This window comes from Myodes glareolus, chromosome 1 (assembly GCF_982192425.1).
Source record: "Myodes glareolus chromosome 1, mMyoGla1.1, whole genome shotgun sequence".
In the NCBI taxonomy this organism is placed as follows: domain Eukaryota; kingdom Metazoa; phylum Chordata; class Mammalia; order Rodentia; family Cricetidae; genus Myodes; species Myodes glareolus.
In genome coordinates, this window is record NC_142026.1 from 132,996,613 (window position 1) to 133,009,770 (window position 13,158).

Below are 13,158 nucleotides of genomic sequence, written 5' to 3' on the forward strand. Positions count from 1 at the left end.
ACACAGAGGCATGGTCAGCATGTGCAGGAAACCCCCCAATACTGGCTATGGAAGGCGTGGTTAGTGTGTGCAGGAAGCTCCCCAATACTGGCTATGGAAGGCTTGGTCAGCATGTTCAGGAAGCTCCCCAGTATTGATTGTGGAAGGGTGGTTAGGGTGTGCAAGACCCTCTTCCCCCACACTGGTGTAGCATGTGTAGTCCAGATTACTTTCAAAACAAACAGGCTTTTAAAATCCAGGGAAGGCCATAAAGCAGACATGCATCCGTGTGGTTCAAGTTAATAGCAAAAAATACCCAGACAACCAAGTTTTAGTGTTTTTTCTACTGACAAACTTCTTATTCCACATGGACTCACTATAGTTCTGAGTTGTAAGTTTCTCAGTCATTGTTTTCTTAAGTTGCTAATTTATTTGCAGTTTCTACAGATCCTGCTGTTTTAAAGAATTTCCCTGCTACGCTGTCGAAGAAATAAATGTCTCCTGAGGGCTCATGCCTTTTTGTTTTTAAGTGTTATTTTTAGGGGTTTTGCATGCTTAGCATTGAACGTCTGAGATAAACAGTGACGTTTTGCACCTTGAGAGATGCAGAAGGTGGTATTGATGGCTTTTCTGCCCTAAAAATTTATAGTATGTTTTCAGTGATAAAAACAGGAATCAGGAGACAAGAGTCTAAATCTTACATATTTACAGACCTTGTTAGTTTGTCAATTTCCTCTCAGAACACATGGGTCATTAATATTTATAGGTTCATACCTGGTGTGATATTTTTTAAAACACCAAACCATATTCCAGAGCCTTCCTCTGCTTCACTGGGTGCCTCTCTGTTAGAACCAGGTGACCCCAGAGTCCCCGGGGGTTGTAGAGTGGAATATAAAATGTTAAAGGTGTGTGTTACTCATAGCTGGGCTTTAGAATACTGACTGCCTGGTGCTTTGAGATGGTGGGCTCATTTTGTATGTTGATTCTTTGAACTGCTTGCACTCATGATATTACCGCAGTCTGGAGAGCACAGGGCTGTTTACTGGAGCTGCTAGCGCATTGGCCCTCACTTTCTCATTGTTTGCATATCTGTTTAATTCTGCCTGTTTTTAAGATATGTTGATTTGGGAAAAATGCAAATTTGTTCTTAAACGCTACCTGGAGTTTTGATCTTTAGTTCTTAAAACGTCATATTTGGCGCCCCCATTCTTTCCTTTTCTATCTTTTAAGAATATGTACATTTAAAAAACAAAAACACTTGCTGGGCTTCTCTTGGCTCCCTAGCTCCTAAAATCATCAGGGAGAAAGAAGTTTCTATGTTTTGGAATAGCAGAGCCTCTAAGTGTCATTCTCCAGCTGTCCCTGGCCGCTTCAGCCCTGCCCCTTCTGGCCAGCTTCCCCACCACCACCACCACCACTCCCAGTGAGCACACATCCTTAGGCTACACCCTCCTCAATCATGTACACCAGAGATCTCCTGCTTTCTGCCGGCTCCTACACTCAGCTGCTACCTTTCAACCCTGCCAGTGGACCACCCTCCCTCTAGAACATACCTGCCTGCCTCATCACAGTGGTCCCCAAGAAATGTCCCTTGGGGTCACAGGCCATTGTGTTTGCTACAGCAGATACCACCTTCTCCCTCCAGAGAACATGATGCTTTTTGCCATAATTTATCTGTTTGTCTCTCCCCGTTAAACCTTGGTGATAGGAGTTTTAGTCTGTAAGTCCGCAAAGTACCTGCCCCCTGACGTCTGAAAGGATCCATGTGGACATGCTGCCCTCTTGAGTTCTCCTTCCTGCTGCACAACTGCAGCCTTAGGTATAGCATATGCCCAGGTCTGCCATATTGCCGTTGTAGTGCCCAGCTTTGTTTTCAGAGCCTGTATTCCGTATTTGCCCCACTCTCGCAGTAGATAAAGGGCAGCAATTAGCTTTTCAGTGCTGGCTTAGGCCTTGATTGAAGGGTCTTGTCTGTGGATGAGGACTTGGTGAAGAATATGTGAGAGCTCATCAAACAGTATACTGTGGTTTATTCTGGTGGGGAAATAATTGCAATATCCCAGGTGCCAAATCATGGCAGTAGGATTGAGTCATTGCTAACATTTAGGACTGTTTACAAGGTTGTTCCCAGGCACTTTAACAAAGGGTTTGGGTTACTTCCAGGTGCAGGTTAATTCCAAAGTTCACATGACCAAAGTTATAAACTCTTTTACCAAGTTGACTCTTAATTCAAGACTGTGTGTGCTGTGTTAAAAGGGCCATTATGTTGCTATTGGTAGCCAACACATCTGGGGATTGTTATTAGCCATGGGAGATCAGAGAGTCACCCAGGGGAAGTTCAAAACTAGGAGGATTTTGTGAGCCCCTCCCCGAGAAAAGGCTCATGCAGTGAGCAAACAGTCCCTTTACACATCACGTTTTCATGGTGTGTTGCCTGCCCCTCTGGACCTGCAGTGGCAACAGGCCTTATGTAGGAAATGTTCACCTGGGGCTGGGGAGACGGCTCAGCTAGTGTTGTGCTGGGCAAGCAGAAGAACCTGTGTTCAGATCCCTGGCACCCATATAAAAAGCTACAAACCGAGGCACTGTGGAGACAGCAGGATCTGTGGGGCCTGATGGATAGCTCCTCTGATGGTGAGCTCCAGGGTAAATGAGAGACCCATCTCAGTAAATAGAGAGAGATGGAGGAGGACACCTGCTGCTGACCGCAGGCCTCTGCATGCAACTGCATCTGCACATACACCTGCGCACAAACAGGTGTGTGCATACAACACGTACACATACATCAGAGAGAGAGTTTGCAGCCCAAAACATTTCGTAATCACTTTGTTTATGTGCTGATTCTTAACTTTTATTTATTCTTTTATGACTTTATACATATAATATACTTTGATCATAACCCTCTCCATTAGCCTATCTTATCCCCCTTTTACTATACCCTTTCTTTCCAGAACAAGACCCCCACTTTGTACTTTCCTGTCATTTTTAAGGAGGTGACAGCTGTTACCATATGTGTATTGGTATACTTTAGACGAATTCTGCTCTTGTTAAGTATCTCTGTAGTCAGTACCCTGGAAACGTGAAGTGAGAGTTACCCACAGTGTTGTCATTGCTTGACTAGAAAGAACTGCAAATGAGTCAGAGGCAAGTTGTTTCCCAAAGAACAGCTCTTGGCTATCTCCCTGGGTGTGGATTCTGATCCACATTTTCCGTGAATTTCCCTTGGTGTTGGGAATTCTCTTGCCATCCATGGAGTCTGTGGTTTTCAAACCTATGCCGAGTATTTTCTCACACATCAGTTGGCTGTCCGTTGTCATATGTTGTCCACAGGATGAAGAGGAACATATTTGAACATGTGAAAAGAAAAATTAAGACTTGTAAGTTGGAAGGAGAATGGTTTTAAGGCCTCAGATCAGTGCATAGGATTTGCTCTCTTGCCTGCCTTCCTGATGTATTTCACACTTCATGTTGGGACCAGAACTCTAAGCTTTTAAAAACCTCATTTGCCATCTAGACAAACGAGCAGCAGGGCCTTGAGTAGACAGCTTGCAATGCGGGTTTGTGCTAAGAACCCAGGAAAGTCATGGGAATCTAAGTCACTGAGAGGTTTTCTATTTCTGTGTCAAATTATTAGCTCGATTTTAATATCAACTTCAAGGTACATTTATTTCAAATGCTTGAAGTTACAGTACCAGAATCAGCTGGGAGGGTGTGAAGTGACTTCTGGTGCATTTCAAGGGGGCTAAGAAGCTAAGGAGTCTAATTCCTTGACCCTGGGGTGCTGCTTGGGGCTTGGGCTGAGAATTCATTCATAAAATGTAATAGCTGGGTGAGTAGCTTTCAGGAGAACTTTTGTGGTAAATATTTCTAACTGTTTGCATGTGCTAGATTATGCCGGATAATATTTACAACTGAAGTGCTTATAAATTCAGTTTAATTTGCCCTTGAACATTTAAGTACCTCCTGTCTTTGCCCCATACCTGACATAAGAACCAGTGCCCTTAAAGTTAGGGTCTAGTTGAAGGTTGTGTGTGGTGTGTGTGTGTGTGTGTGTGTGTGTCTGCTCTTGCGTGAGAGAGTTGAGATGTCTGTGTGTGAGTCTGTTTCTCTGTATGTGTCTGTGTGTGAGACTGTGTGTGTGTGTGTGTGTGTGTGTGTGTGTATGTAGCAAAGTCTTCCTGCTTCTGAACATCACTGAGAATTTTAACCCATGCCTTAAGCCTCTGGGAAGTCACAGTGAGAAATCATTAGCTGTGTCCTATTAAAACCCTGAAATGAAGCCTGTGCCTGCCACATTGATTGAAATATCTTCTCCGTTCCTAACTCTGTTCATCCCCTTTTCTCATGGGGTGTGCCTGAGCAAGGGATGCCCAGATGTGTACAGTGTGGGGCAGCTCACCATCAGGGCTGACCTCCACCAGCAGCTAATTGTACTGAGAGCTGTGGCTTGGAGTGTTTGGAAGTTCATTTGCTTTTTGAAAACCCACTTATTTAATTAAGCAGGGGAGTACAGTTTCCTAGCGTATTCCCAGTTCTCCGAATCAGTGACACAGCGCCGATATTGACTGAACTTACCCTGGGCCAACATGCTAAATTATGCTTTGCAGTAGTGACTCATAAAGATCAGCGTAAGTGTTTTCAGGGAGGTTCCTGTGTGATGTCTAGACATTAGAGAACTCATACCCTGCACTCCTTGTTTTCTGTTTGCATGTAGGTCTTTTTAAAGTAGTTCCTGCATACCATCTTCATGGAGTTTGCCATGTGCTTGTAATGGTTAAGTAAAATGCTGTGGGCAACAGGCCATGAGACCACTTCACAGGTCCCCAGCTGTGGTGGGCAGTGGGTCCTGAGACCACGGCAGGCCATGAAGGCAGCTGGGTCCCAGGCAGGAAGCTACGTGTTGACTGAGAAACCGAGATGGATAGACACGCCATGCAGAGTGAAGTTGGGTATTAATTTAGTGGGTTATGGAAGGGGAGAAGGGGGAAGAGGAGAGAAAGAGAGAGAGAGAGAGAGAGAGAGAGAGAGAGAGAGAGAGAGAGAGAGAGAGAGAACAGGGAAGGGAAGAAGTGGGGAGAAGGGAGAGACAGAAGCTGACTCTTAGAGGTAGGGGGGAAAGAAGGAAGGGACTCAGGCTGGAAGCTGAAGATCAGCTTGCTTCTGCAGAAGTGGGGGGGGGTGACTTGTCTCTTAAAGGGACAGGACAGACCATTACAGCGCTTCCCTTCCTGGGCCTGGACATGAGGAATCAGGAACATTGTGCTGCTGTGTTAATTCATAATTGTTCCTCTTGTAAAAGTCAGCTAAGACTCCTGTCACTCTCTAGTGGTCCTTCTCTGCCCAGTCCCTTGAGTTAATTTGAGATTTTTTTATTTGAACATAGAGGGTGAGGGGGGTGAGGTTACAGTGGTAAAGTCTGAGCAGAGGCCTTCTTGAAATGGTTTTAGAAGTAAAGTGTCACGGGGTTTTGTGATGTTCAAGACAGGGACTTTTAGAAATAAATGAACCATTGATAGTGAGTGCACATTAATTTTTGTTACATTAAAAAATATTTGGTCTTGTGGGTAGGCATTAAACAGAGAACACCCGATGTGCTAGCACGATCTCACCACAGCCAGCTATGATGGCACAGTAGTAACTTTCTAGGCGAGAGCCCGAGAAACCGTTGCCTTACTCATCCCTCCATTAGGAGAGAGGCTGGAAGGAGTGCTATGGGGTGATGCCTACAACCCGCAAAGAGCCCTGGCTGTAGTCCCCAGACCTAACTTACCAGCTCTCCAGCAAGATGAATGGAATCACTGTAGCTGGAAGGTGTCTTAGCCGTGAGGAGATGCAGGCACCATGGTCCCAGTAGTACTTACAGGAGAAGGAGCTGGTGCCCTGCTGACTAAGTGTCCTCTAGGGGCGTGTTAGTGACGGGCTTCTGTGTTAACGAGGCTGTGTGCTTAAACCAGGCTGAACTTCCTTCATTAGTGGGCTTTAAGATAGCTCTGCATATGGATATGGTAAGGATCAGCAGGGTGGGAGTCTTCTGTATCATTTACATAGAAAAGTTCCGAGAGGGTATAGCAGTAATATAAAAATTATATCTTTTTATTGCTCTTCTGTTGCGCCAAGGTCTAGTCAGCGCTGAAATTCTGATGACACGTGAACACGAAGGAAGCCACCAGTTTTATATTTTCCTCTTGGTGCTTCCTTGATCAGCCTGTTGAATAACAGAAATGTTTTCAATGCCTCTGCAATTTGAATGGAGCTCTCTTGACAACCGTCCTCGCCGCCTGTTTTCAGCAATAATGTGGAATTTTAAGAGAGGATGGGGAAGAAATTTGTAGGTCATGCAGAGAATTACAAAAATTTATGAGTAACATTCCAGTTTTTATGAAGGAAGATTTGCATAAAATTATTTAATCACAATTGAACACTGAATTTACATTGTGCCTGTTTAACTCTGTCTGACGTGAAGTAGAAATGATTGTCTATCTAGCTATTTATCAATTATCTTGAGAGGTATGGGACGTATGTTCCCTCACCACTCCCTTCTTGCTAGTGTCGGGAAGCACCTGCCTCAGATGTACCTGATGCAGCCACTGACTTGTGGCGATCAGTGGCCACATGCAGGATTTTCTGCTTTCCTTCCACTGTGTGGCCACGCTCACTCACAAGCACCCCACCTGCTAAGTCCTCCTAGTCCCAGAAGAGGGTTTGTCTTAGTCGTTTTTTGGTTTTTGTTTTGTTTTTAAGAGAAAACTAGTAAACTATGGGAAATGTTTTGTCTTCTGTTTTTGTTGTTTTCTTCTCAAAGCTAGTTAGTGAGACAAGCCCCACCTTCCCTTTGAGCTGATTAGCCAGTCACATCAAACTGTGAAGTTGAGCTTGGTGCAAGGGGATGAGATACCATTACCACCCCATCAAATGGGAGAAAACCCAAAAGCCTTGTGTTGTTGCCAGACCCTCATTCTAGGCGATCTTTTTTGCAAAGCAAATCGTTTTGCACAGTTCCCTCCGCTGTATTTATGTTTCTTCCTTTGGTGCTGAGATTATTCATTCCCAACATAAACCTACACCTCTCAGTTAATACTTTCCAGAGGTTGTGTAACTATTTCTGTAAAGTCTGCATGAACTATGGCCTGCAGTGAGGTCTTTGGGTGAGCCACCTAAGCCCTGCCTAGCACCTTTGCATCAGGAGTTAGAAGGCAAACATCCTCAGTCACATGGCCTGTCCCAGTTGCTTTGCTCAACCATTGCCACAGCATTCATAGGCAGTGCTAAGGGCTGGGTGTGTCTTGATTTAAGGAAATACACGAGGCTGCCATTTGAATTTCATATATTTCCAATATGTTAACAAATACTGCTGTTGGGGTTTTTATTGTTGTTTTGACTTATGTGTGTGTGTTGTTTTAAGGAAATACACAGAGGCCACCATTTGAATTTCACATATTTCCAGTATGTTAACAAATACTGCTATTGAGGTTTTTATTGTTGTTTTGACTTCTGTGTGTGCACGCACATGCACAGTGTGTTTGCACTCAGCCATGTGGGTAGCTCGTGGTTAGTGCATAAGTGCAGCTCACCTTTAACCCACAGGTCACCGACTGTGGTGGTTTTGCAAGTTCTTAAGTTGGTTACATGTATTAGGAAGGGAATGCCTGGGAGGCAAACACTGGAAAGCTCAGCCCAGGATACCTTGTCCTTTCCACCAGATCCACACCCACCCAGTTCTCAGAATGGGTATGGTGATCAGTGAGCGGGAAGCCGGGGGTAGAGGAAAAGTGATCCCATTCTTTCTGGACATGTCGATCTAAATTTGTTTGTGGAACCTTGCTAATTGTGTTGATTGCCAGAGGTTGGTTTCCTTGAGTTGTATATGGCATGCTTCTGGATTAATAACTTTCCTATAGCCCTACCTGGCTTTGTAAAAGTAATATCTAATTTATAAGATCTAAGTGGGACTATCACTGAGTCAGTCAGTAATCAAGTTTAAATAGGAAGTTTTACCAGCTGAGTGTGTGCAAAATCACCTATGCCATGCGCCTAGAGCAAAAATGTTTGTTTTATCTTTGAATTCCAAGCAATCTGATTCAATTTACCTCATCTTATTTGAGAGATTTGATAAAAACCTTTTCCAAAGGTTAGATATTTCCAATCATTGTGTTGTTTTTCATAAGCAGAACTATTTGACTTGATAAGATTACGTTTTGTTTTACTTAAACCACTGTAAGACTTTTTAAATATGCACTCTGCATTTTCCTGGGGCTGATGAGCTGTGGTGTGTGTACATTTTTAGCTGTGATAGCATCCTCCTAAGAGGGGAGTTCCTGGCACAGCCCAGTGTCCAGGGCCTAGGGTCTAGTCCTGGGTTCCTCTGCTGCCTTGGCAGCTGCATTTCTTCTGAGTCCCCAGGCATCTTACTGGGTCAGTCTCGAGCTCTCTCACTCCAGAAGGCCCTATGGTAAGCAAGGTCTGGCGTGCCAACTGAGTGGGGCACTCCCGTCCAGAGCAGCATGCCCTGGTGTTGTGTACCGCAGCTTAGGCTCCCTCTGCATCTGGCTTCCAGTCTTGAGGGACCTTACTGAGCTTTCCACATGGAAGAGCTGTCACACCAGCAGGCCTGTGTCTGGTGTCTGGGCATCTGAAGACAGTGGCGCCCTCTCTAGGCCTGGGAACACAGCTGCTGTGTCCTTATCTGTCGGTGCCTTTAATTACCTGCGTTCTCACCTGAGGAGCATGCCCAGAGTGGGTCTTTCACGTGGAAACTGTAGTAACTCCTCTGAGAGTGTAGGAGTCAAATTAGGTGGGATTAACAGTGCAAAATTCCTGCATAAGGGCATGTTGTGTAACATTAGAACTCATTTCTGGCCATATAATGTCAATAGGATTGTATTTCCATAATATATTAAAATGCAAATGCCAGTATTTCATTATAATGCTTAAAAATGGGAGAATTTCTCACCACAAAGTTCAGTTAGAATTTGACCATTATTAGGCTGCAGCATCCCTGCTTTAATTTCCATGGAAGGTTGCCCCAAGCCTGTAGCTGCTCAGTTTATTGAAGTCTTCATTCCTGTGGTAGCTTGCTCCACAAAGGACTGCCTGATCAAGCATTTTGAATAGGTCCACAGCTGGGCGCTAGTGGCAGAAGGGGGACCTTCAAGGTTAGCTTGCGCGTGAGATGCAGCTCGCCTCATCTTTTATGTGATGCCAGGCGTTCTGTGTGAGTTCGCTGGAGTCCACAGGCTGGTCTTGCCCACTCACACTGTCTCTGAAGGAGGAATGGCACTGTTACTTTCCAGTTGTACTTTGTGTGCTTAGTGTTCCCCGTGTGTGAACACCTGCCTTTTCTGTCTTCCTCAGGACCTGTCTGGCTCCATCGATGACCTCCCCACGGGAACGGAAGCAACCCTGAGCTCAGCAGTCAGTGCGTCCGGCTCTACGAGCAGCCAGGGGGATCAGAGCAACCCGGCTCAGTCTCCTTTCTCCCCACATGCATCCCCCCATCTTTCCAGCATCCCTGGGGGGCCATCGCCTTCTCCTGTTGGCTCTCCTGTGGGAAGCAACCAATCTCGGTCTGGTCCGATTTCCCCTGCAAGTATTCCAGGTACTGTCCTCCTTAATCATCTACTGTCCCATCCTGGGTCCATCTGTCGTCCCCCTCCCCCTCCCGGTGTGAAGCCAGGTCTGGCCTCAGTAGCCTCTCTCATTCTTTGCCTTCCTAGTCACTTCCATCCTTACGACACAGATATGATTGATTACACAGTAGTGATATAACTGCGTTTCTCACCACACATTCCAGAGTCCCAGTTTCTAAAGAATCTCAACAAATTAAATGACCAACTACTTTCTGATGAGTTGATGGGGCATTGGGGTGAGATGGTTGAAGACTGACACCTGCCTTCAAATGTTCAATTTGCTATAGACTGAAACCGTCACTGTCAGTTGCCTTATAATGGCTCTACAGTGAAGAGCCTCCATCAGGAAGTGTCCTGAAGGAGACTGCTGGCTGGTGGTGACCGCGTGTCTGGTTCTGTTTGGTGGATATGAGGTGGCAGTTCTTCTCTAACATGTTTTCAGAGTTGATATTTATTTATGTCTGATCACAGTCACACGGTTGGTGCCAACTACAGTCCAAAGTGCCATGCTGATACAAGCTCACACCTTCCTTCTGATAGAGTGCATGTTCTCGCTAACTCTTGTGTTCAAGTGACACCTGTTATCTTGTGTGTACGTACATGTGTGTCTGTGTCTGTGTTCTCTGGGGATTCTTACTTTAACCACATTCATCTTTCTGGTATTGTACCAGCTAACTTTTGCTAACATGGTACAGGTAGTTTCCAGAGAGCACCTTCCACTAACCTATTAAAATGATAACTCAACAACTAATAAACTTCTTAATAATTTATCGTATTCTTCCCCATAATCATGGGTGATAATTTTTGCCTGTTTTACTCCTTTCATGTTTTAAAGATGTGTATTGCTAACATTTATAAATAATACTAGTTATACGTAGATTATCATGTGTAGCAGACAGTGTGTTATTTATGCAGTGTGATTAGGAAATGAATGTAATCTAAGAACTTGTGTGCTTGGGATAACCACATCCACCTGCCTGCTTGTTCCTTAACTCAACACCATTTTCTCTCCCTGTCTCAAGTATTCTCTATATATTATATCACTTTTTAAAAGAATTTTATTTATTACATTTTTAGAGTTTATGCTACTATTTTGATTTACTATATTTTTATGGACACGTATCCTACTTAGGATGATGATACTATTTCATCCATGCTGAGGGACTGTTAATAGCCACACACAACAGCCCTTAAAACCAGGCAGGTCTCCTAGCAAATCAGAAAACACGGTTTCCTTGGCCACACTCAGTGGGGTGTGCTTTAGTTTTCCTCTTTTTTGAAATTAAATGTTATGTTTTTATGATTCTGCCATAACATATTAGGTGATACAGTTGAAGTTTGGGTCCATTTTGGCTAAGGCATTTCACTGTGTTCTTCCTGGTTGGCTCCATTGTCACCAGCTGCTGTGCTGTATCTAATCACACTATCAATGGTGTCTAGTCCTGAGGTGAGGCCGGCAAAGCGCTCCTTTCTAAGTTACTTCCCAATGGTCTGCCTCCTGCAATGACACAGAATACAGTATTGGTTGTGTAAAGTGTGACACACACACCGCTTCTTGGGGTTCTTCTAAGCGGAATAACCTCCTAGAACGTCTGGTGAGCAAATTTATCATTTTTCATGCTCTCCCCCAGTTAAATAGTAATCTCACTTCCTCTTTCAGTCACTTGTTAGCTGAGCAACCTGAGCAAGCTGCTGAGTGCCTCTAGGCCAGTTTCTCCACCTGTGGCATAGCATGTCTCATTTGATTAGCACACAGATTCCCTGGACTGTGGGACAGTACAGTCACAGGACAAATATTCGGTGTGTGGTACTGACCGCTGCTCCCCAAACTGAGACGTGGAGCAGTCCTGTGATCTTTGTTCAGAGCAGTGCAGTAGGCCTGTGCAGCCATGTTCTACTTCTTCATCTCCGTCTGGCGCTGCTCACGTGAATCTCGGAATGTTGAGAGTAAAGCTTCTGCTCTGGCTTACCTGAGCGGCTGGGATAAACACCATGATGCCCCTCCCCACCCCCACCATGATGCCCCTCCCCACCCCCACCCCCAAGTAAAGACAAAAGGAAAGAAATCTCAGGAAGAAAAGGGCTAGATTCATCTTACAGGTGCAGTCTACCATCAAGGGGATCCAAGGCAGGAATGCACGGTAGTGGCTTAAAGCAGAACCCATGGAGGATTGCTGCTCATTGAATTATTCCCTGGCTTATATTCAGCTACCTTTATTTGATAGCCTCGACCCACCTACCTAAGAGGATAACACCCACGGTGGGCTTTGCCCTCCTCTATCAGTTTGCATTCATTGCCTCACAGATGTGGCCACATGTGTGATAGAAACAATTCCTCAGCTTAGGTTCCCTCTTCCTGTCTGTGTCAGGTTGACGACCAAGCTTGGCCATCATGTTGATCCCTTGTCAGATTGACACACAAATGCATCATTGCTAAACCATAACCCTTCCTTCCTTGTTTGTTTCCATGATCTCATGTTAATATAAGAATACCAAATGAGGTGTAAAACTCCTACAGTCTTAAAAATAAAACAACCATTTAAAAGTCTGGGTGCTGTTTTAAATTTTAGTGTACTTGCTGAGCACTCCTGTAAAATCAAAACCAGGTTATATATTTGTTCTAAGAGGGAAAGACCAGAGCACAGTTAAAACCAAATCAAAATAAAAGCAAAGTCCAACAGTGTCAAACCTCTGTGTCTGACATTTGGGACTCAATCCTGGTCTTCTGGTCTCCAGAGGACTTGCGCAGTTCCGCTTCTCTGGCTCTGCCCTCACCAGGACAGTTGGTCTCAGGGGTTCAGCTCCATTCCATACCTGCTGATGTCCTTGAAGATCATCTACAGTTTGTTTGCATTTTGTTTGTCTTTTGATTTCAGGGAGTCAAGCCCAGGGCTTGCTTGGCCCATGCTAGGCAAGTGCTCCTGCACTGAGCCACGTCCTCAGCCTGAATGTAAGGTTTTATATGGTGGTCATTAAATTAAATTAAATTTTCATGGCGCTATTTTCATGAGAGTTTTTTTAAAAGGTGTGACCTATTACTCATTGTGGTGGTACTTGTCTACAACTCTAGTACTTGTGAGACTGAGCAGGGGAATCCCAGGTGAGTCCAGTTGGTTTATATGGTAAAACTAGTCTCTAGGAAGTATTCAGCACCTTGAGTTTTCCCGCATATGCTAAATTTGCACACAGGTTGGAGTTGATCATAGGAGTTGATTTTTTTGCTGTTTATTTACTTTTAATTAAATGCTAAGAGTCTTCTGTTAGAGACTAATTCAGCCCAATTCCAGTCCTATCCTCATTTCTCCTCTTTAGTTTTGTTGACTGTATACTCCAGGCTGGCATAATACTCCCTGCACTTGATTCTGAGCAGGTGTACTGACACCCGTGTATCCGTGTCCTGTAGAGGTTGCCTGATGTCCCGGGACATGGTTCAGGAACGTGGTGCAGCCTTTGCCATGCTCTCGCCCTCAGCACCAGCTTCTTTTATGTGACCTTGTCCGAGGACTGGCTCTCCAGTCTCTCCTTTCCCGCCCGCCTCTCCCTGGGAAGCACT

At 44.8% G+C, this 13,158-nt stretch overlaps 1 protein-coding gene across 5 annotated transcripts in view; it reads left to right on the forward strand.

Moving 5' to 3' along the window:
- The window catches only part of Arid1b (AT-rich interaction domain 1B), a 366,765-nt gene that overhangs the window by 253,907 nt on the left and 99,700 nt on the right, over positions 1-13,158 (forward strand). For all 5 annotated transcript variants that reach the window (XM_085687826.2, XM_085687808.2, XM_085687811.2 and 2 more), the window contains one exon: positions 9,331-9,574. In XM_085687826.2, the coding sequence (XP_085543952.2) occupies positions 9,331-9,574 (244 nt within the window). The remainder of the gene's footprint in view (positions 1-9,330; positions 9,575-13,158) is intronic.